At 41.5% G+C, this 22864-nt stretch overlaps 2 protein-coding genes across 2 annotated transcripts; both read right to left on the bottom strand.

Annotated features, from left to right (window-relative positions):
- Positions 1–379: 379 nt before the first annotated feature.
- On the bottom strand, positions 380–8920 carry LOC137675531 (stromelysin-1-like). Its single transcript, XM_068421661.1, has 10 exons — positions 8828–8920; positions 7790–8031; positions 7550–7698; positions 6409–6534; positions 5690–5851; positions 5428–5584; positions 4236–4369; positions 3544–3703; positions 2181–2281; positions 380–480 (listed from the first exon to the last, which is right to left on the bottom strand). The coding sequence occupies exons 1-10, from the start codon at positions 8840–8842 to the stop codon at positions 380–382; spliced, it is 1347 nt and encodes a 448-aa protein (XP_068277762.1). The 5' UTR covers positions 8843–8920.
- A 5519-nt stretch (positions 8921–14439) lies between these two features.
- LOC137673493 (stromelysin-1-like) lies at positions 14440–20887 on the bottom strand. Its single transcript, XM_068418329.1, has 10 exons — positions 20789–20887; positions 20396–20640; positions 19777–19925; positions 19551–19682; positions 18538–18699; positions 17717–17936; positions 16434–16567; positions 15715–15874; positions 14751–14854; positions 14440–14540 (listed from the first exon to the last, which is right to left on the bottom strand). The coding sequence occupies exons 1-10, from the start codon at positions 20885–20887 to the stop codon at positions 14440–14442; spliced, it is 1506 nt and encodes a 501-aa protein (XP_068274430.1).
- Between the last annotated feature and the right edge of the window lie 1977 nt (positions 20888–22864).

Below are 22864 nucleotides of genomic sequence, written 5' to 3'. Positions count from 1 at the left end.
GAAAGCAATCCTAGCTCTAGGAACAGAAATACTCTTCCTCATGGACCCCTGGCTGGCGGGGGTCTGAGTGGGGTGATGTACAGCATGAAGAGTGAAAAGAAGATGGTGGCAAAAATAAAACAAGACACAATTTTGTATCAAAAGTAAAAATTGCATTGTTCTGTGGTAAGCTAGCAATCCTGATGTTAGTTACGTACATATATACACATCAGGATGTTAAATACTGTCCTGTTATTTACAGAAACACAGATTGTGCAGGGGCTGAGGTTTGATGACTGATGCTGAAGTACCTATACGGTCCATATATTTAGAAAAAAAAAAAGTGTTTCTAGTGCAATAACACTACATTCTTTCCAACATCATTACAGATTTAATTTTCTTAACATGGAAACCAGAAGTATGTCTTTAGGAGGTGTGTAACTCTCTTTTTACCAGGGTCAAACTCAAATTGCTTTCTTCCACAGAAGAAATAAAGGAAGTCTAGGGAAAAAAAAAAACAGATGAATTATGATATTGCTGGTGTAATGATTAGTATCCTTTAACAACATCTGGAACGAGCTCAAAAAAACTTTGGATATACTTACACTGTGAACAGCATCTGCTTCCAGGTGTAACCTCCACAGAATGGTGCACAGTGGTATGGGGACACCTTCCATAGCAAACCAGCCATGCACACATCGCATAATATACTTATCCCATATAACGAATCCCATGAGGTGACCCAAAAAAAAATTTGTCCTATGTGTCTCTGCAGTTTAAAATATTTGCTGCTATGAAATGGCTGCGTTGAAACCCTCCAGAAGGGTGTATTTCTAGCCATGTATTTCTAGCCACCTGTGGGTAGGTACTGCAGAGCCTGGAGCCTGCACAGAGCATGGCAAGGTGTGAGCGGGTACAAACTTGCTGGGGCGCCTCCAGATACTGTGCAGGGAAGGAGAGATCTGTCCTGGGGCACCTGCATCCACACTGCTCTTCAGGAGTGAGGGCTCAAGTTAAGGATCCCCAGCACCATGTGTAAGATTCATTTTGGAGGAAGCTGATGGCAGGTTTGCTGGGAAGAAATTGACATGCATGGGTTTTGATGATTAGGAGATGAGGACCCAGAGGACAACTGGGAAGCTGTGCCATTTGGCAGTGTAGACATACCCTTGAGTGTGTTCCAGCATCTCCTTGTCTAAGTAACATTCTCCCTCCTGCAGGAGAAGCTAGTGCCAAATATTATTCTCAAAGTAGTGCCATTTTATGTCAGAGGGCCAGGCTGTTATAGCTTTGTTCACAGCAGGTAGACCTTACGTTGTTGTTGAGACACCACTGTCTTGAGTGGTGCTCGTGGTGTGAGGTCCAGGTCAACATAGAATCATAGAATTGTTTTGGTTGGAAAGGACCTTTAAGATCATCAAGTCCAACCATTAACCTAACACTACCCGGTCCACCACTAAACTGTGTCCCTAAGCACCACATCTGCTTGTCTTTTAGTGACTCCACCACTTTCCTGGGCAGCCTGTTCCACTGCTTGATAACCCTTTCGGTAAAGAAATTTTTCCTAATATCCAATCTAAACCTCCCCTGAAGCAACTTGAAGCCATTTCCTCTCATCCTATTGCTTGTTACCTGGGAGAAGAGACCGAACTCCACCTTGCTACAACCTCCTTTCAGGTAGCTGTAGAGCGATAAGGTCTCCCCTGAGCCTCCTTTTCTCCAGACTGAACAAACCCAGTTCCCTCAGCCACTCATAAGACTTGTGCTCGAGACTCTTCAACAGCTTTGTTGCCCTTCTTTGGACTCTCTCCAGCACCTCAATGTCTTTCTTGTAGTGAGTGGCCCAAAACTGAACACAGTATTCGAGGTGCAGCCTCACCAGTGCCGAGCACGGGAGGATGATCACTTCCCTTGTCCTGCTGGCCACACTATTTCTGATATGAATACAGATATATCAATCTGTCCCTTAGAGCTGGCCTTTCTAGCTGTGAAGTGATTTTCAGCCTGTCACTAAAGGTATATAATAACTATTTTTTAAGGGGGTGAAGTGAAACATGAGAGTGTTACATGACTATTTCAGGGTCTTAAGGGTCATCCTGAGTGGTATGAGCAGCATGTAGAACTGTCTCTCTCTGTCCAAGCACACTCAGCTCTATAACCATGAGCATTTCATACAGATTTTATTAAGAGCAATTACTCACTTTCATGTTGAAAAACAGCATCGATCTTCCCATTAATTCCTGGAAACGCACCTCTTATCAGTATGGGCTTCCTGTCCATAGACTGATTTCTTTTATCATAACTGACAAAAATGATAAAAAACCTGGTGTCAATGCAAACAACTCATTATTAATTCAGCTCTCCTCACTATCTTCTACTTACCTGCAGGTAACTAAGTTCATTGAAGACTTTCAGTATCATTTAGGTAGTGTCAAGACAGACATGATGTGTCATAAATAATTATTACTCTATTAGGGGCACTGGAAGAATTGCTTCTGTTTACATCAACTTAAGAAACATCTAAGAATACTTAATATTTGAACCATCACCATAAATCTGCTAAATATTTTTTCCAAGAGACTGTACCTAAAGGAGAGGTAGATAATCTTATCTCAAATATAAGTTACATTTGTAAGATTATAAAAAGATTGCTTTCATGTTCCCTCTCTGTAAGAAATGTTTACCAGGAAAAATCTGATTTTTTTCTTAAGTTATAAGTTATTTTAAGTCATTTTACTCAAGTTACTTATAGAAGGCTGTTACATTTTTAGTGAAGTGCAGTTTATCTATTAGTGCTGGAATAAGAAGTCTTCTGAAAGCATTTTCATTCTGACGCCTTTGCTCAGTAAGAGATCTAATGGTCAGACAAGCTGTTCAGCTGAAGCCCTTCAAGCTGTGAGACTTTGAACTAAAATGTGGAAGTCTGATCTTCAGCTTAAATGAGAAATGTGTGATTGACTAGTTACTCCAGGATGATCTCTGTATGTAAAATGGCTTGGGCATTGTGGTGGCAGTTGTGTCATTCATCTGCAAAAGTTCAGGTTACCTACTCCTTCTGTTACAGGACCACCTCCTTCAGTTGTTAGAAATATATGTCCTTTAACACAAACCTGAGCAGTAGGGATTGGATTGAAAAGAGGAAATAATAACCATACGCAGAAGATAATTCTTTACAGTAAATGGCATTTATCAGCAACTTTATGAAACTATCTGTTGGTAACTGGAAAAAGGGTGGGATACTCCTTCTTACCCCACAGAAATGTCTTAGATATAAATAGTGAGGTTCTGACTGATTTCCTGAGCTGACTTGTGGGGCTGTAGGATGGCTTTTTTCCCCAACTCAGTTAAATGAAAACAAAGAAACAAACAGTTAAATAATTAAATCAATTAAAAGGGAAGCTAAAAGCACTGTTTCATCTCCCTTTCAAATATTTTTCCATAGCCAGTTGTGACACTGGTAGATATTACCAAAAGTGTCTGACTAATGCATCCTAAATCATGACAGGATATTGATCATGTGATTATATTTGCTGCTATTTAGGAAAGTAGCACAGGAAATATTACCTCCAAAATTTGTCTGCTATGAAGTAATATGTTTTTCCCTCATTTCCATTATAAAAAGCAGCATCAATTTTGGTAACATCCTTTGAAAAGCCCAGAGTGTAGATTTTTTGGGGGTATCCAGGAAGTATGGTATCTCCTCTCACAACCCAGAATTCATTCTCTATCAAGAAAAGCTGATGAAAACATGTTATCAGAATCTTCTGGGGATGACACAATCCTTTGCATGAAAGATAATCTTTTAATAGAAAAATGCAGAGAGAAAATAATGGTTACATGAAAATATTCTATATACTAGCTCTAGAGTCAAAAAAAATGCAACAATAGTTCTTCGTACCACATTTTATGAAAACTGAATTTCAGTCTTCCTTCATGCTTACATTAGTTTTCCACAAGCTAGGAAGAAGCATGTATTACCATTTTTAAATCAATAGATAATTTTCCAGGAAAAAAGAAAATAATGACATTTATTTTGGCAGAGAAAGTTTTCTATATTGACATTAAAAAATAAGATACATGTTCCTTATCTTGGATAATATTTTTGTTATATCTGTCATTGAAATACACTGACTTACTGGACTAAATTAAAGCTTGTGGAATCCTACTGAAGGAGCTTAAGTGTTTATTAACCCAGACACAAACTCTGAAGACTACTTGGAAAGACAACATAGGAGAATAACAAGACAGCGTTTTACCTTTAAAAATGAGAGTTTCGTCTTTTTCAGGAATTTCATATGCAGCATCAACACCAGGTGGCAGCCGTGGCCAGAATGAAGACATTAAATTAAAATCAGCTGTTGTGACTGCAGGATGCTTGCGCCAAAAATGCCTTGCATAAATACAGAACAGGTTTTCAATAAAATCAGATGTTCACACACACTAATGCATGACACCACATCATGGCAACCAGGGCAGGATTTATCTGACTAAACCCAGCCATGTACCCTGAGTTAGTCAGCCTAAGCTCCCTGTAATATCAACAGAAAGAAAGTTATTTCCATGGTGGGATTCCTCTCATCTTGATGCTGATATCTAAAACAGGTCACATGAATTCTTTTGTCAAAACAGTTATTATTTCCCCTTACGCAAAAAGGGAGCCTAAAGAGACCTGGCTCACATGGCTGGTATGGGGTAAGATTTTGGGAATGAAACCCCACCCCGGGATTACCAACACTAGCTTAGAGAAATGGTTGGTGTGCGTGAGGATCTTCTGCAAAATAACACCTTACTGGCTTTGTGGACTCAGAAGTCTGAGGTCAAACCTCACTTTAACGTTGATGTTGGGCAGGGTCTGAAGCAGGGGAAGCACAGTGTTACTACATGAAAAGGAGGTGAATCAGCACTTCTACTCCTTCTCAAGTCTCTGGGCTGTCATGCCCTGGAGAGGGACAGTTTGTCTAGGTTTAGCACTGAATCAATTATCCTTTCCTTTTTTTATTATACTAAATCACCACTGCAAGGGGTATTCAAACAGGTATTGTGTCAGGACTGATAAACCCTCAGCTCTCTCAAGGCAAGGACAGCAATGAAAGTGCCAAGTGTCCCAGGGCTGGTGCTGCCTTTTGCCAAAGCTGAACTCTCCCAGATAGCAAACACTTGGGACTTGCTTACAGCCTAAAGTGAAAACAGACCACGTTCTCAGAGGAGCCATCTTTCTTCATGCTGTTCACAGCATGACCTGTTTCAAAGGTGATCTTCCTCCTTATACCTATCTCTCCTCATTTCTCCACCACCATCTTTGTTTTTGCCTCCCAGCTCTTATTCTGATTCCCTGTCTCACCTTCCTGCCTAGAATGGCTGATATTCTGTGTAAAGACATTTTTCCATGCCGCGGGGCACAATTTAAAGATGATACCCAGCTATTTTACTTTCAGAAAGCTGACTTACTTGTTTTTTAAGAACATTATTTCCCCACGGAAAGTGGTGACAGCATCAAAAGTTATATCGGGGCCACAGGCATTTGGCAGTGCAGGATCTTTTGACTCAGTTGCGTCTTTTATCTCAGTAGATTCCCTTTGGGCATTGTCAGTGTTAGAAGATGGTCCTAAAGATGGTCATTCAGGTATATTCAGTACACAAAAATGTCATTGAAAAGTATTCCAAAGTCTTTGAAATTATAAGCACTAGTTGATTAATAATTGTGAATTACCATAGAGGTACTGAATGCCATTAATATCATCCTGATGAAGAGGGAATACTGAAGGATCAAATTTCCTATAAACTGGGTACATCAGAGCATTGGGATCTTTGGAATGGAAAAGTCCCAGTGAATGGCCGAGTTCATGGGAAGCAACATAAAACAGGTTCGTACCTGAAAACAACAAATAAACACATAATAGGAGAGCTGTGTCTTTTCATTTGTCCTTAAAACATGAAGAACATAAGGTAGTTCAAAAGCTTGCAGAACTGCTTGCCTAAGCAAGTGAAGCTATTACAGGAAATTCAGTTGGAGATGAAATTCTGGTCAGGAAGAAAAATAATGAAATCATTACCATAAAGTACAAGGAAATAGTCTGTAGATGCTGCAGAAGTCAGTGTGGGAGAAGGACCCTGGACCAGTGGAGGTGATGTAACTGTGCAGGGAGAGACAAGCAGATTGCAGGAGTGGGGAGAAGGGAGCTGCCAGGTCCCTCAGCTCCCTCCCAAATAAATCTCCACCCAGTCCATGGCAGAAGTTCAGCTGGGGTCTTAAATTTTTAAACCAGAGGGCTCAGAGGCTTTTTATAGCTATGGAAACCAGCTGCCCAATGCTCCTTCAAATCAGCCCCATTTTTAAGTACTTCTTAAGGAAGAGAGGAGACAGACACTGCACCCTTAGTTTCATGTACAGCCTGCTTCAGGAAGGGCTCGGAGAACTTAATTTCCTACCCTCTGTGCTTTTGCTCCAGGTTTCGTCCTCATCAAAGTGAGCATCTCCACCAAAGTCCTTGCCGGGTGCATAGGCATGAGCAACAGACCCTCCTGGGCCATCAAAGGGGATGAAGTCATTGTGACCTGAGGAGCAAGTTCCATACTCAGCTGACTAGGCGTTCTGGAGGTAACAGATCTCAGCCATGCACAGAGCTCTCTGTTCTGCTGATTTTGTAAACTTTCAAGTTCTCCTTCCACACAGGTTTGACAAAAGCTCTATTTTTCACAGGGAAAACTAAGGAAAATTTGAACTGATGCATCAGGAGTGAAATCTTGGTTTCTGCAAGAAATCAGTGAACATTTACATACTGCTGCTGCAAAGGAAGAGGACATGGTTTAGGTTGAAATATATTTCCTTTTTTGTTCATAAAGTAAAATTTTCATAAACTCTGTGTCAGTAGCCATCAGGGGGTTACCTGAGCCTGACTGGTAATTTAAGTGTTCATGGCAGAAGCAAGATCCTGGGAAAACTGTAAGCTCTTGAATGTAGTCTCCAGAAAAGGCTTTAAGGACATAGAGGTTACATGCAGTGCCTGCACACTCTGCATAGCCCAGAGGAGTGGATCTGTTTGGGTGGGAACAGAGGAGCCGACTAGAAGAGTGCATGTGTGCATGGCTGTTAATGAAAGAGGGAAGGCTGCTCGTAAGTCTACCCTGAGGGCAATGCCAAAAATACAAGCTTTGAGTCTGTCTAGAACTTATTTAGCTCACACAAAGCACGTGACTAATCCCAGGAATGTAACTAGAGCTATCCACTCCGTAATGCTCTGAGCCTGGTTATATCCCACAAGCCCTAAGCCTCTTGTGGTTCGTGCACACCTTGGGCATCACACGCAGTGTGATCCAGTGAACTACAGGCAGATCATTACATTTATTTTCGCCCTGCTTCTCTTCATCTGCCTCTATACCCTCCCCCAAAGATCTTCAAGAATTACAGCCATAGCACCTTGAGCAGGAACTGTGTTTTTCTGTCTGCTTGTTCAATCTGACACTGAACTTTGCACGTGCTATCTGTGAGAAGAAATAGTTAGCATTTCAGGTCAACTGCTCCATATATGCAGTAACTTGTCAACAACTTAAAATGGCTACATAGTTTTACCTCTGGCTGCAAAGGAGATCATTATGTCTGCATCACCTCTGTCCTTCTTGATGAATTTCAGTGGGGTCACACTGCTCCAAACACTTAACGCTTTCTTGATTGCTGCATTGACACCTGCTGGACGCAGGTCTGGTGTGTAGTTTAATATCCTTGAAAATATAAGGTAGAAAACCAGCTGTGTTGTTACAATTTACGCTGTGTAACACACTGTCTTTACATTAAGAATTCCACCATAATTACCTGTATGTCAGAACTTGTTTTGCCCATTTTGGCTCTCCTGCAAAGGTGGAGAACCCAGCTATGTCAGGGAATCCACAGCGACGTTTCTGTACCAGGTCCAAAGTGCCAGAATCGAGTTTCCCCGTCACCTCCAGCCCAAAGAATTCCTGCATTTCTTTTATTTTTTGGGTCATTGGACTATTACTTTTCCAAATGAAAGATTCCCCATCTTTCTTAAAGCCATAGTAATTTTCCAGGTACTTCTAATGAAAAAAAAAAGTATTTTAGAACAGTCAATGGTGTTTGCTTTTGAAGCTTATAACAAATTATACTAACACCATCTCAGACATGGACCTTTGCTACTTTTCTTTCTGTTCCATGGAAGCATAGGTAATAGAGTTTGCTAAAGCCTGCAGGAATATTTTTCTCTTAATGATATTTTTTTTCGTTATATTATCACTATAAATGTTTTGCAGTTAACTCAGAATACATTCAAAATTAGCATTGGCCTGATAAACTGATTATTTTCTGGTAATGTGCCCTCCACTTACCCCATGGTCTAGGGTTACCCAGAACACTTTACAGCAGGCAGTGCAGAAGCTGTTCAAAATATATGACTGAATATAGATTTTTCAGCAATAGTATCCCACTTTCCCACATTTTTTGACAGTCATAATTCAGACAAAAATCATATCTTTATTTTATGAAGAGTTATGTCTCATAATACCAGAAGTCAAATAAATAACCACATTTCCACCTGAGCTACAAATCAAATTTAGACTGACTCAGGTGTTTAATTATTTGTAGTATCAACACATAAGTGAATGCATCATCAGTTTTAATTGTTCTCTACAGAAAAATAAAACAAGAATGAGTTAGGGTTAAAGAAGCCTTTGTCATCATGGTACAGCCCCCTCTTGAGAAGTACTCAATCACATTATTCATTCTACTGGAATTTGCAGAACTAGCTCCTCAGCTACTATGTACTAGTTGCAGAGACTGCAATGGATGCTCAACAGTTGCTAAAGATTTCCTCCCCAGAGGAGAGCTTATCCTCACCTGGATAAGCTGCATGCCTTCTTCTTTCTTCTGCCTTCTATCTGCAGGAAAAGCACAAGAAAGTACTGCACATAATAACAGAAGAAATAAAGACAGAAGGGCAAGTGTCAAGAGGATGGAGCCAGGCTCTTCTCAGTGACATCCCTTGACAGGACAAGGGGCAATGGGTGCAAGCTGGAACACAGGAGGTTCCACATAAATATCAGGAAAAACTTCTTTACGGTGAGGGTGACTGAACACTGGAACGGGCTGCCCAGAGAGGTTGTGGAGTCTCCTTCTCTGGAGACATTCAAAACCCGCCTGGACGCGTTCCTGTGTGATATGGTCTAGGCAATCCTGCTCCAGCAGGGGGATTGGACTAGATCTTTCGAGGTCCCTTCCAATCCCTAACATTCTGTGATTCTGTGAAATGGGAGGTTGTCCATTCTCATTTTCACCAGCCTTTAGAAAAGTCTTCTTTGTCGTCTGCCACACACCTGCTTCACCTTTATATAGTACTCGTTTGCTTTATAAAGCTTTCCAATCTCTGATTCATCGATTCTCACAATTCCTAGTTAGCAACAGAACGCATGCAAAAAAATAGTTTTACCATAAAAAAGATCGGTGCTGTCTTTCATCTGGTTCCACCCTTATGTAGGTTTTGCAACATGGAAATATGATTAATGAGGAGATAATAGACCTGTAGTTTTTTTTTAATAAGCTCATTAACCTTTTAGTTACTAAAATGTAGTCTTACTCTCCAAAAACTTGAAGCATATCTCTAATGTTTTCCATTCAAAGTTTGTGTTGATTTCAAATGGGTTATTGAAGTACCTAAAGGGAAAAACGTTCACAGAAGGTTACAGGACTGTAGACTACAAGTAGAAAATATGTTTTCTAGGGTTTTTTTTTTAGTTTTTTGAACAGGAGCTTGTACTTTTGGAGGCTATTATAGTGCCATCATCGTTCCCTTTGGTAAAGTCCTTCAAAATTAAAAGGTCAGTGTTGTAACTCCCTGTTTGATGAAGTAGTGCTTTGTTTATGCAGTTTTTCTTTGATACAGTTCTCATCTGGATGAAACTTCCTTTTGTCTGCAGGAAAACGTGGAAGTCCTACAAGGAAATGAAAACACTTTTCTCAGCATAGGTGAACTCATTATAAAAATTGAGCCAAGGTGTTTGCATGCCACTTTTATTCAGTAGTTTCCCCTGTTCTCAGAGAATTGCCCAGTTAATTCATATTTCACAGTATTTCTTCTTCTTTTATACTTACCATACAGTTCTAAAAAGGACTGAGGTTTTCTGAATCAATCTCTTTGCTGGCTTGCCCAGTCAGAGGAGAGGGTCCTCTGTTGTCCATGTCTGCCATTGGTGGTAAGAACTGCTGAAACTCAACATCAGGTCTAGTCTAGCATTGGGTCTACTTTTCCTCCACACCCAATCACACCCTCCATGCACTGCCACAGAGGAGGACAAAGCAGAGGTGATGGTGAAGGCCGTGGGAATCCTGAAGAGGGACATCTACTGCCATTAAAGACAGCCTTCTGTATCTGAGACTTCTGCGTGGGGCTGACACAGGATTTAGGGTACACCTGCAGCACTGCAGGACAGGTGAGACATTGCACATGCAGAGAAATAAACCCCATTCCACAGAGCTGGCAGGATAATAGAGCTGTGAAAGGAGAGTTTATAAATATACTGTATACTTGAGATATTTGCTGAAATTGTTTCCCGCTGAAGAGCACTGTGTTAGTACCAGAAGGATCCCCAGAGCACAGCATGCCTTGTGGCCATTCACAGTGGGCAATGGGGGACTGCTAGGTCTGGGCAGCTGAAATGGGGCTAGATGCTGGCAAAGCTGGTGGGGCTCTGCAGAGCTTGTCTGGTCACTGAGAGCTGAGTCCTACCCTGAGAGCAGACACCTAACAGAGGCATTCATGTTAGGGCAGAGGCCCCCTCCCCAGTCCTGGAAGGAGATGAACAGGCTCAGGAAACGACCCGGAACTGGGACAGCTGAGCCAAGGGGAAGCAATCACCTGAGGGAGCTTTTGATAATGACTCTACTCACCTAGTTATGATAGGTGCCCCAAACTGGGTGGGTGAGATGAATCTAAAAATTGGGTGCAGAGTTCTTCTGTGCAGCTTACAGATCCACAATACCTCTCTGCACAAATAGCTTCTGGTACTTACAGCTCTACTATAGCTTTCCAATTATTTTCTCTTCCCACACAGTGTCTCTATGTGTAGAGTGTCTCTATGGTTCTAGAGGAAAGAAGTAGCTTCCCAGCCTGTAGGACTTGATAAATTTTCCTCACTCATCTTTCTTTCTAATGAAAGGGCCATTAGAAGACATTCAAAACCCGCCTGGACACGTTCCTGTGTGATATGGTCTAGGCAATCCTGCTCCAGCAGGGGGATTGGACTAGATGATCTTTCGAGGTCCCTTCCAATCCCTAACATTCTGTGATTCTGTGATTCTGTAAACCAGCCTTCCAGTTGCAGAGCGAGTGCTTGTGACTGAACTGTTGGATGTCCAGGTCTGTAGCCCATTCCTTTGCTGCAGCATTTAGAAGTGCCTGGTACATGTGACTGAAGTGCCAGGAGAGCAGACGCTCCCCAAACTCTCTTTGCTTCTTGTGCGCCTGACATTTTTCTGTTAGCATGTCCTGTTACAAGCTTGCACAGCTAACTCTCCATAAGGGCCGTATTAAACTGTCAGTGATGTCTTTGAGAGATTTTTGCCTGAGTTTTCATGTGCAAGAGATTAGGTCTGGGACAACAGTTGTTCAGTCAAGAATTTCAGACGTAACTGGGGTTTTTTTGTGTCTCTACTTTTGCATGCCTGATCTCAGACTCGAGCGAAAGTTCATATTCAGAGAGGATAAGTACTTCACATTATGTTTATGGACAAATTTCCCCTGCTGGTATCCAAGAGGGCTTTAATTCCAGCAATCGTTTATGAGGTATAACAAAATCATCATTACAAGAAATCTTCTCTTGCCTACTAAGTGTGGATAGGCAGCTCCAGCACTTCTGTTTCCAAACCCATCTGAATTACGCATTATTATGCCATTTGCCAGGAATTTCATTACTTTTCCAAAACCAAAAGTAATGTCCTTTCATTGCTAAAGTTTAAGACATTAACAAAGCAGAAATACAGATGGAAAATCCATGGTTAACGCATCTCATCGGTCCCCTTGTCCAGGTGAAATCCATACCATATTGTCTTCCATTTATGGTCCAACTTAGACCAAAACATGGGACACTTTCTAGATTCTCCTTCACAGCCAAGTAAATATCATTCATTTTGCAGATACTAGTAGTTTAAGCTAATTAACACTTGGAGGTGGTGGGAGGGAGTATTTTAATTTAGCTGTTTCCTTGAGGTCATAACCAAAAAACAGTACCAGCCTTATGTAAGAGAAATAAGTTAATATAATGGCCAAGGTGAGTCGCTGTAAATATCATCGATGTTCTGCTTCACCGTTGCTGAAATGTTGTGATATGGTCTAGGCAATCCTGCTCCGGCAGGGGGATTGGACTAGATGATCTTTCGAGGTCCCTTCCAATCCCTAACATTCTGTGATTCTGTGATTCCTCCTTAACCACTTTCAAGTCTCAGCCAACAACCAGAGCCTAAAGGCGTGCTTTCTGAAGGTAGCCTTTGCATACAAGAAGGTATCTAGTTAGGGTATCAAAGTGTGTAGGCACTTTTGAAATCAAAGGAAATTAACTCCATTGTTTATGTACAAGCAGTACTCACAAGTGCCCTGCCTAACCCTGGAGGCATCTAAAGTCCTTCAACTGAAGTTTCTTTTGGACAGGCTGTGTACACAGCATAAGCTATTGAGAAAGATACTAGGAGATGTTGGGGCAACACCAGTTTTCCTGTGTTTCTGCCCCGCCTGGACTGCTGCCAGGTGAGCTCACTCACTTGCCAGTCCATGACTCCACCATGGTGCACCACTGCCCCTGTGGCAATGCTGAGCTGTTCAGTACCTCCTTGCCTTTTAAGCCCTGCTGAGATTCATGGCTTAATTTCTCACCTAGGTTGCTTTTAGGCCTTGCTTTAGTGGTGCTCAATGCGTATCTAGCATGGCACAAAGCCTGCATGAGGAGCAGAACATGGCAGAGAAGAGATTTTTCCAAGATCAGATATGGCAGCATCTCGGCTGTCCGTCCTCAGTCTTGTCTGCTAGCACAGTGGGACAGTGGTTCTGTGGGTACACTGGGAGGCACATGGCTTCCTCTGGCCCTGATGGATGTTGTAACAGATGTTAGCAGGTGTTTTGACCAGATGTCTGAGGGATCTGCCCTGTGCAGAAGACCGGGAGCAAATCTCACCTCTGCCTAATGGGGTTTGAGCTGTGGTAACTGGAAGACTGTCCTCATCAGCCATTCCCATCCCCTCTTGCTGCCTTTGCCAATTCTGCTAGAGAAAGAGGAATAGCGAAGAGGAGTCAACTTCCTTGTACAATCACATCATCAGAGCAGTGTTGTAAGGGACGGGAACAAATCCCTTCAAGGAGAGGACGGACTTCAGCTAAGCTTTCTTACAGCCCAATGGGTGTTTAAGTCACTGAGCTATGGCCATGCGAGGATGATCCAAAGAAGGCGGATGGAGGAAGTGTGTGTGCTTTTGTTTGTGTCTCACCACTCTTCCTGTGGAGGATTCGTCTCTGGTAGTTACATGAAAATCCTGGGGTTCTTTCTTATCACTTTGGCTTTTTTGCTCTGGGAAGTGGTTCTTGTCAGTAGTTTCTTGTCCAGCATTGTGAGCTGGACCATCAGCCCTGACTCCATTCCCATGGCACATGGTCACAGCTCAGCAGGGGTAATTCCCTGGGACCCCGTGACCATATCTCCATCACTTCCCACCCTGTCTGCGTGCTGCCTCCACCTCCAAACTGGACACCTACCCTTCTCTCTGGTCGCTCGTGTCCTGCTGTACCAACAACTCTGCCCACCAAAACCACCCACAGCGGCACTGGAGCATGGGTCCTCTCAGCCCATTGCCATTTGCCCCATCTCCCAGCAGCCACCTGCCCATCCCTGCCCTGACCACTCTGTCCCCATGCTGTGGCATCATGGCAGGTGAGGCCACAGCCACCAGTCTCTCTGCACCTCTTCCCACATGTCGTGTAGGATCTCCTCCTACCTCTTCCGCCTCCCCTGCATTGTTCCTGAGTGTTTTCGTTTCCCTCCTCTGTCCCCCAGGTCATTTCTTATTGCATGTCAAAACTGCCCACCTACTTCTGCTTCTCTTTAACTTCCTCCCTACAGACACTGAGCCCTGCTAAAAATGGCGATGGGGTCCTGGAACTGTTCAGGCTTGTGTGTGGTTATATCAGATGCCTTGTCTCCGGCGGACTGAACCAGAACACACGAACGCTGCTATACTCGAGCAAAATACTTTATTACTAAAAAACAACCTCATTAATAAATAGTTGGAAAACAAAATAAATTAAAACTGTACATTAAGTTTTACATTTTTAAGGTTTTAAATTAGAATTATCAAAGGCCATGATTTCAGACTCACATGCACAGTAACAGCTGAATTATATTGTTTTTAACCAAGGAACATGAGAAAACATTTCTGGTACAAATACAGCCCTGCACCATCACTTCATATTTTTAGCAATTAAACCAGCTGTTGCTCTTCATTATACGGATGAGTTTCTTGTTCTTGATGTCAACCTCATACTGGTTTGATCCATGGAAAAAATAGAAATGTCCTAGAATTGGAAGCACAACATTTTGGTAAATTAATATATCCTTTTTGTATACATATTGATATACACTTGCTATTTTCTTGGGTGATTTTAAAAAATACATCAGAACAAACATTTCATATATATACATGTATATGTATTTGAAACATATACTTTTTTGGCTTTGGTTGGTGGTCTTTTGTTTTGTTTTTAGTTATATTTTAATTTGTTTACCGTTTTTCTGAAGGGCAGCATCAACTGCATGGCCAATTCCTTGGAAGTCAGCTGCTATTTTTCTTGGATATCCCCTTTCCATTGATTGGGAATTTTCATTGAAACTAAATAAAGAAGTTGCATGAAAACAAGAAACAAACAGGTGATTTTCAATGTTGAAACCAGGTGGAATTTTTACTAAATAAGCCTACTCTCTGCTGAAAATCCGGTAACTGTGAGCATCTGTGATCTCATAGAACTGTATAAATCCTGTCTGTGTGAATATTCACATCTTTAGTGGCCTATGTGAGGCTGTTTTCAGAACATCAGACCAAATAGTTCACTTCCATTCCCTGAGACTGATAATAAGGCTGGATGTGGCTTCCACTGAATAATAAACTTAAATAATTATTCCAAGTGAATATTTTAATTTTACAGCATCCAATCTATGAAGTGACCTCATGAGTGGAATATAAACTTCTGGTGTAATAATACTCTTTCAAGATAATATTACATATTAATTATTAGGGTTAATGTTATTGCTTAGCTGAACTGTTTCTTAAAAAGTAAGTATTTTAATCTCCTTTCATAGCTTTCTTGATAGATTTGTCATTTATAAGTTTCAGAGAGCACGTTGGCCCCTTAATAGCTACTGAATGAATACGACATGATAACAAAGTCTACACTCATTATCTTTTTATAATAATTTCATGTAATACTGCTTCTTAATGGGTAAACAAAGCTCATTTGCTTGTGCCCGTTAATCACAGACTGGTAATAGTAAATGGATGTTGTCTTTATCTATCTCAGGTGTTACAGACTTTGTTCTATGAGAAGACGAGTAATTGCCTCTGAGTTTCAGCTTTATACTGGCTGAGAAGGCTGACAATAAGAGGTCACAAACTTACTGCACAAATTCTAATATAACTTGGCATTTTAAAAGTTATTTTGATTATCTGCTGTGCAAAAGAGAAATGAGCCTTACCTCCAGTACTTGTTGCCTACGAAGAAGTAGGTTTTCTTGGTACTTTGATCATGAACAGCTGCATCGATTTTCCCAACACTTGTGGGGAAGCCCAGGTTCTGAACAGACTTGGGGAAGCCTGGCTCTATACTGTAGCCACTGACAGCCCAGTACTGGTCATCTGCAGGAAAACCAGAAGAAGTTAGTAGGGATTCCTGAGGAGGCTGAGTTCCTTTTCCTCAAAAAGCCTCAGAGCTTTCTGTGTAGTAAATGCCACCAAATAGCACAGATGTCCAGCTAAGAACATGACCCTCTAGGGCACACATAAGTTTGAATATTTCAGAGCTGTCAGATTTTCCACTTTTTATACTTCTTAGTGTATTATATACTCAGTACTTAAAAGTCAACATATTTTCTAGATGTGTTTGGCACCTTTAAAAATGTATTTAAATAACGTCATGTAGGCAATCAATTTTGTCTCAGCTATGATTTTCTCTGTACTGACAAAAGAAGAGTAATATATTGTACGGGGCTGTTGTGAAGCAGCATTAGCTAATAACAGTAACAACATTTTGAAAATGAAAATAGATTTAAATATTAAGAATATCTATTATTATTATTATTATTATTGTATTACTTCCCTTATTATTACTTAACATACAGAAGTATATACAAGCTAGCAGTACTACTATAACTTTATTCATTCATAAAAAGGACTGATGGAAATGTAAGAGAAATACCTTTGAAAAATATCACTCGATCCTTCTTGTCCACCTCATAAGCAGCATCAAAGCCAGCTGCCAGTGACGGCCAGAACGAGGAGACGGTGTCATGCTCAATGCCTGAGAAATACGGACTTTTGCGCCAGACATAGCTGATAGAAATGAAAACAGCAGTGTTTCATTGTTCGTATTTCACTAGGAGATCAGTAGCATAGAAATGCACTTTAAATCGTGCTGTCCGGACGCCAGTCCTCCCTATGAGGCAGAGATATCACCCCTTTCAGGATGAAGTGCTTTACTTTGCCCTGCTCTCTCTAGACATTTGCCCTTTACTACTGGTTGCTCTGAGGTCACAGAACAGTTAAGGTTGGAAGGGACCTCTGGAGATCCTCTTATCCAACCTCCCAGCTCAAGGAGGTGCACCTAGAGCTGGTGGCCCTGCAGACCTCTCCACTGACACCCTGATGGCTTGCCCAAGACAACACATGATGTCTGTGGTACTGCTGACAACTGAAGCTTTATCTTCACCATGTCCCACGCAAGTAAACACAGCTGCATTCTTAATTTCAATTTGGTTACAAATGTTCGTCAAACATTCTTGAGAAACATTTTAAAACCCAGTTTAAGGAGGAACTGCTTCTTCCTCTCCTTCCATGAAAATTATTAAGTTTTAAGCTACGATTCTTCATCATGTGTTTTAGAAGGGGAATCAGACCCATTTCATCAAAGGAAGCTTATTCAATCAAAACACAGTTACCAGCCCAAGAAGTGGGTGAAACCCTGGGCCTGACATGCTATTCTCCCTTGCCAGGGTCGATGTGCCCAGACACCAGCCCACTACAGTGCCTGGTGTCAAAGCATGCCCAAAAAGTGGACAGACAGTACTGGGTGGTGGTCCAGTGTGGACTACTAGGTCAGAGTGCCACCAAAAGTCACCACTGACATTTTCCACAGCTCCCTGACCCACACGCGGGATGGTGTGATGAGGATGGTGCAACGAGGATGGTGCTGCATGTGAAGTAGCTGCAGCTGAGGAGTGACACTGGGATTATTCAGCCTTGCACAATTTTAACAGATACGGGTGAAGATGGAAGATGGCTGAAAACATTTACTCACCTGTCAGTAAACCACATTACTCACCCAGCCCCTCTGGGCTGGTAAAATTTTTCAAAGTTGCCTTACTACTTTCAGAAACAAGTATCTTCCTTTGTAAACAAGGGAAGATAAATTCCTTGAACTGAACTTTGTGCTTTGCCTTTGTGAGTCTCACAAAAGGTGTTGCTAGAAATGAAAGCACTTACCTGCCTTTGAAGAACAGTATTTCCCCACGGAGTGTGGTGATAGCATCAAAAGTCAAATGAGGGTCACAGTCCTCTGGTCTTGTGGGGATTTTGGAAGGTGTCGTTTCTGTTGGTTCTTCCCCAGGTGACATTTCAGTTGGTGCTTCTGCATGTGTCATTTCAGTTGGTTCTTGCGGGGGAAAAGCTTTTGTTGGAAATGCAGGAGATTCCCTGGGGGCTCCTTTGGGAAATAGATAAGTGTGGAATTGGAAGGTGAATTAGAGTGTTTCGTGTTGCAGAGCTTCAGGATGTACCACATGGAGCCAAAGGCATAGGTTTCTTGAGGTTAAAACTCAACTAGTAAATTAATGCCAGGGAAAGTTCCTGGGCAATTCGACTTGGCTGGCTGTGCTGCTGACCTGTAAAATGGTCTCTGGTGTTGTTTTGGCTCGACAAGCCGTTGGTCTCTCAAACTGTATGTGCTCAGGAGTTAATGTAATGTAGAGCAAACACCATTTCCAAAGGGCAGTTATACATGTGACCACCCTTTTGTGGAAAGTAAAAGGGTTTAATACATCAGACATGGGCTATTCTTCTAGTATCATTGGAGAAAGGCTCTTGGACCTTTTGACTTATTGGCATGGATACAGCCCACAGATTCTATTTTGCAGGTGTAGACTCTTAGCTACAAAGAAACCAAGAGATTTGCCCAAAAATAATATCAAGAAATTAAACCTCAGTATCCTCCTTGAAGTAGAAAGTTTGGTACATTTTAACTGTTGAGTAAAATTCATTATAAATGCTTAACCATCATCCACCAAAAAATGATGCTTCTTGCTTACCATAGAGGGCCTGAATGCCATTAATATCATCCTGAGGAAGCCTGTAGTCCCTTGTATCCCTGGCCATATATATAGGATACATCAAAGCACCAAAGACGTTGGAATGACCAAGACCTAGTGAGTGGCCCAACTCATGAGCAGCAACAAGAAATAAGTTGTATCCTAAAAAAAATCCAGCACAAAGAACAAACATTAAATAAATTTTCTTGCATGACAGTGGGACACAGATGCCATCCTCTCATGCATGATATATCATTCACAGTCTTAACGAAACAGCAAAATCTAAGTATGCCCCAAGTAAGATGTTCTCTGGCATCCTGGAGAATGAGTTTTTGAATTACAAGCATTTGTTTCTTGCAGGGAAACCAATCTGAGAACAGTTTTTGCTCATGTTGCAGAAATTTTCCTGCCAACAATGAATCAAATTTACTTTAATGTAAATAATGACTGAAAACTGGGTGAGAACATTTTAGTCATCCGGTCAGGTTTTGGGAAACGTAAATTACATGGAATTCACCTGGTAACTACTTCATAAAGACCAGTAACATGTAACATCATCCCTGGACACTGCTGGAAACCAGAACACTTCACTAGTATAATTAATTATATTTACCAACAAAATAAAGATTTTTTTTTTCCTTTGCAGAAGCTAAAGATTTCCATTAATTTAAATCAGAAAAAAAAAAATGTGAGAGCTCAATATTACAACTTTTAAGATCATTACCTGAGGGTGAAAATCCCCTGCCTTACAATGTCATTATTACCCTATATTGCTGTTTCATGCGAATCTCATTTCCTTCACTGCAGCTGTAATTGCAGTCTGTGCGTTAACTTCAGGGGATTATCATGACTGTAGCCCAGGTCAAAATATGCAGAGTCATTTTATTAAATTACACTGACATTTTACATGTCAGTAAATACTGGAAGTACTGCCATGGGATCTATGAATTTACAGTGTCTTAAAGACAACACTCTAATAAAAAACAGGGAATGTGGTATTTAAGGTTACCTACCATTATAGGTAGTAAATTTAGTCCAGTTTTCATCTTCATCAAAGTGGGCATCTCCTCCTATCCCACTTCCGGGGGGGTAGGCATGAGCCAGAGTTCCTCCTGGACCATCAAAGGAATAGAAGTCTCCGTGAACTAAAAAAAAAGGAAAAAAAAATGATGCTTTTCATCATCTCTGTAAGAAAAAGTGACAAATCCTTATCATTCCCAGGCAAGGGAGTCCCCTTACATCCAGCTGCGAAGGAGATCATTATATCTGCTTGACCACTGTAGAGCCTGGTGAATCTCAAAGGGGTGACACTGCTCCAGAGCTGGAAAGCTTTTGCAATTGCTTCCTCTACATCAGCTTCTAGCATGTCTGGAGTGTAGTTCAAAATTCTGTGAAATAAGGAGGAAGGAATTAAAAGCAACCAGATCACATGTGGCTGGGGCACATAGTATCAAGGTCAAATATTTTAATCATTGGTTATTATTATTTATGTGTCTCAAGTTGTTTATTTTCAATTTACTTACATAACTGAGGAAGTTTTCACAGTTTTCTTTCACATCTTTCAGAAATCCTAACCTATATACTCTCAGTTGTATCCCTTCTATCCTCTGAGTATATTATTTAGTGGGCTGTCAACTAACTAATGCACACTGCTATTTTGGTCTTCTTCATCACTGTTTGGAAGCCTAAAGCAAAGGATATGAATAGTCTCTGCATTTGTGGCCCTTTCATACTGAATGGGGCTTTTATATGGAGAAATACAGGAATAAACAGTAAAGAACCTGTTGGCATTACTTCTGCCTAGCGTTCACAAAGTTTCCCACTAGTGTACAGAGAAACATGCTTTAATATATGTTACCGATACGTCACATCTTCTTTCTTCCACCTAGGGCTCTGTGGGAAGGTACTGTATGAACGGATGTCTGGTATTCCACATCTGGGCTGCTTCATCATGTCCAGTGTCTTATGATTCAGCTCCCCAGTCACCTCTAGCCCAAAGAATGACTGCATTTCTCGGATTTTGTCAGCCATGTGATTGAGATTCTTTGATTTAAAGAGAGAAATTTTCTCTTCTTTAAAATCATAAAAATTTTCCAGATATTTCTGATGGGGAAGAAAAAGCAACAGTTTAGAACATAAACATTTCTTTCCAAATGCAGAAAGTTGTTAAAAAAATATTCTACATCATTAATATACCATTACGCTCATTTTCTCAATAAATTATTTCTTAAGTTCTGTCTGTAATCCTTACCTTAGCAAATTCCATATCTTCGTTTTCTGGAACCACTGGGAAAGCACAAGAACATGCAACATATAGTAACCCAAGGAAAGGAATGATCTTTGTCTTCATCTTTGCCTCCCTGTCCTATCAGCCCTTGCTAGAAGACCTCTCAATCTCTTCTTCTGTCCAAGACTCACCAGTGTTTCTCTATTTATATCAGTTGTGTGCTTGCTAAAGTCAGTAACTGCATGACTCAGTTTATAACATCCTCTGATTTTCCACAGAAACACAAAAAACAAATTTGGTTTTAGAAGCAAGCTAGCACATGACAGTTTACCTTGCCCGAAAACCCCTGATTTCGCAATCATATTATTGGACAGTATTTTTTTTTTCTTCATTCCTAAACTGGACAAGTATTTTAAACTTACAGGTATCTAAATCCATAATCAGTCACTCATATAAAAATCACCTCATTTTTCAGAGATACTAAAGGGACCTGGCTCTTTGTGAAGGACAACAATCTGTAATTCCTGTAGCACGTGATAAGAGATCTCCAGAAACTGCCCCGCAGTTTTCTCAGTGTGGGACCCATACAGGAGCTCAGCATGTCAGGGATGAACCCCTTCCTTTTGCCCATCTTGTCCCTGGTAATTTTAGTGACATAGCTGATTATACAAATGACTCATTTATCTCTTCTCTTGAACCTGATATCACAGTATGGTTACAGAACCATCACCTGTGCTGCTACCTGGCCCGTGTAATCACAGATTTATGGTTCATCCCCTTGTTCTCCCATATTTGCCACAGGCAACCACACACCACAAAGGTCTCAGTAAAGCACCCCAGATCATATATCCTGGTCTGCATAGCCTATCAGACAAGGGGATTTTCACAACTAAAAAAAATTGGCAGAAATTGCCCTAGAGAACCACAGGCACCTCAGAGGTGCAGGAGTCTTCAGAGGAACTTTTAATACATGTCTTCAAAGACAGACGGAAGATGACTAGGATTTGAGCTGTAGATTCCAAGTTCCCCAGTTTGCCAGAGGTCCTTCTTTCAGTTCCTATGTCCTTTTCTGAACATGGTGCATTGCACTTTATGCAGGGGTTGCAGAACCACTGTCACCCAGTTCCCTCTTTCTTGCCCATCATTTCTGAGACATCCATCTTTTGAAGCAGAATTCTCCTGTGTTGACTTAGTGCCCAAATGCAAGTTCAAAAGGAGAAATATGAGCTAAAAATAATCTACTTATTTTTGAACATGAGAAAAAGAAGGAAAAGAAACCACTTTTCCAGTGAGAGCAAACATATTGGGAACTTCAAAAAAACAACCCCAGCACCACAGCAGCTGAGCTCTGCAGTCTGTGAGGTGGCAGGGGGAAAAGGCATGGCCTCCTTCCAAAGGAAACTGGACTTGAACTGGCTGGCTGGAGTAGGGTCACACTGCATGCATGACCCAGGTCAGAGCCCAGGTCCCTGCACCACTGAGTTAAGTGGCAGAGATGTTTATGTCTAAGGCTGCAGCGGGATGAGGGAGGCTTTGCCAACACCTCATTGCTGCTGTAATGGGGTGCTCCTGCTCCTGCCATCCTGGCCAGCACTCCTGCTGTTTCCTTGTGCCCCTCTGATATTAAGTGTGCCCTCAGTGAACTGATTCAGAGGACTGAAGCTACAAGAAACCAGCCCAGAAAAATAACCCCAAGCCCACCAACGATAGTTTTCTGCTCGGGTTAGCAACTGCACTGGCTCCCTAAGGGGTGAGAAGAGCACCCAAGCCAGCATGAAGGAGGGGTGGAATATTGCAGATGGGAATGGGGATGCAGGGAGGCAGTCAGAAATGAAGCTGGGACGTTAGGACCTCTCCCTTCAGCAGCAGCAAGGTAAAAGATTCTCTCTGCTGGTCATGGAACAGCACCCCAAACTGCATTCGTCAAGTGTGGTGCCCGCATTTCTGCAAAGAAATTCAGGTACAAAGCAGGGCCGTCTTAGATACTGTGTTTGTATCTCTGCACCTAGCAGCAGCAGTTAGCATATGGCACTTACCCTCTTTGCTTTCAGCTAAATGTTTTGTAAACACCCTGCTTGCTGTGTCCAGGGGATCTGGGGC

The sequence above is a fragment of the Nyctibius grandis genome, chromosome 2 (assembly GCF_013368605.1).
Source record: "Nyctibius grandis isolate bNycGra1 chromosome 2, bNycGra1.pri, whole genome shotgun sequence".
In the NCBI taxonomy this organism is placed as follows: domain Eukaryota; kingdom Metazoa; phylum Chordata; class Aves; order Nyctibiiformes; family Nyctibiidae; genus Nyctibius; species Nyctibius grandis.
The sequence above is the reverse complement of the archived record's forward strand: the minus strand, read 5'-3'. Positions and strand labels throughout refer to the sequence as shown.

Coding starts and splice junctions, on each gene's coding strand:
- LOC137675531 (XM_068421661.1), bottom strand. Junction 5,852..6,408: donor CTGGAGCAAAAGCACAGAGG/GTAGGAAATTAA, acceptor TGTTGTTTTCAG/GTACGAACCTGTTTTATGTT. Junction 2,282..3,543: donor ATAGCAGACAAATTTTGGAG/GTAATATTTCCT, acceptor CATTTTTGTCAG/TTATGATAAAAGAAATCAGT.
- LOC137673493 (XM_068418329.1), bottom strand. CDS start 20,887: ATGAAGACAAAGATCATTCCTTTCCTTGGGTTACTATATGTTGCATGT. Junction 19,683..19,776: donor GATCTCCTTCGCAGCTGGAT/GTAAGGGGACTC, acceptor CTTTTTTTTTAG/TTCACGGAGACTTCTATTCC. Junction 18,700..19,550: donor TAAATTTACTACCTATAATG/GTAGGTAACCTT, acceptor GATTTTTTTTAG/GATACAACTTATTTCTTGTT.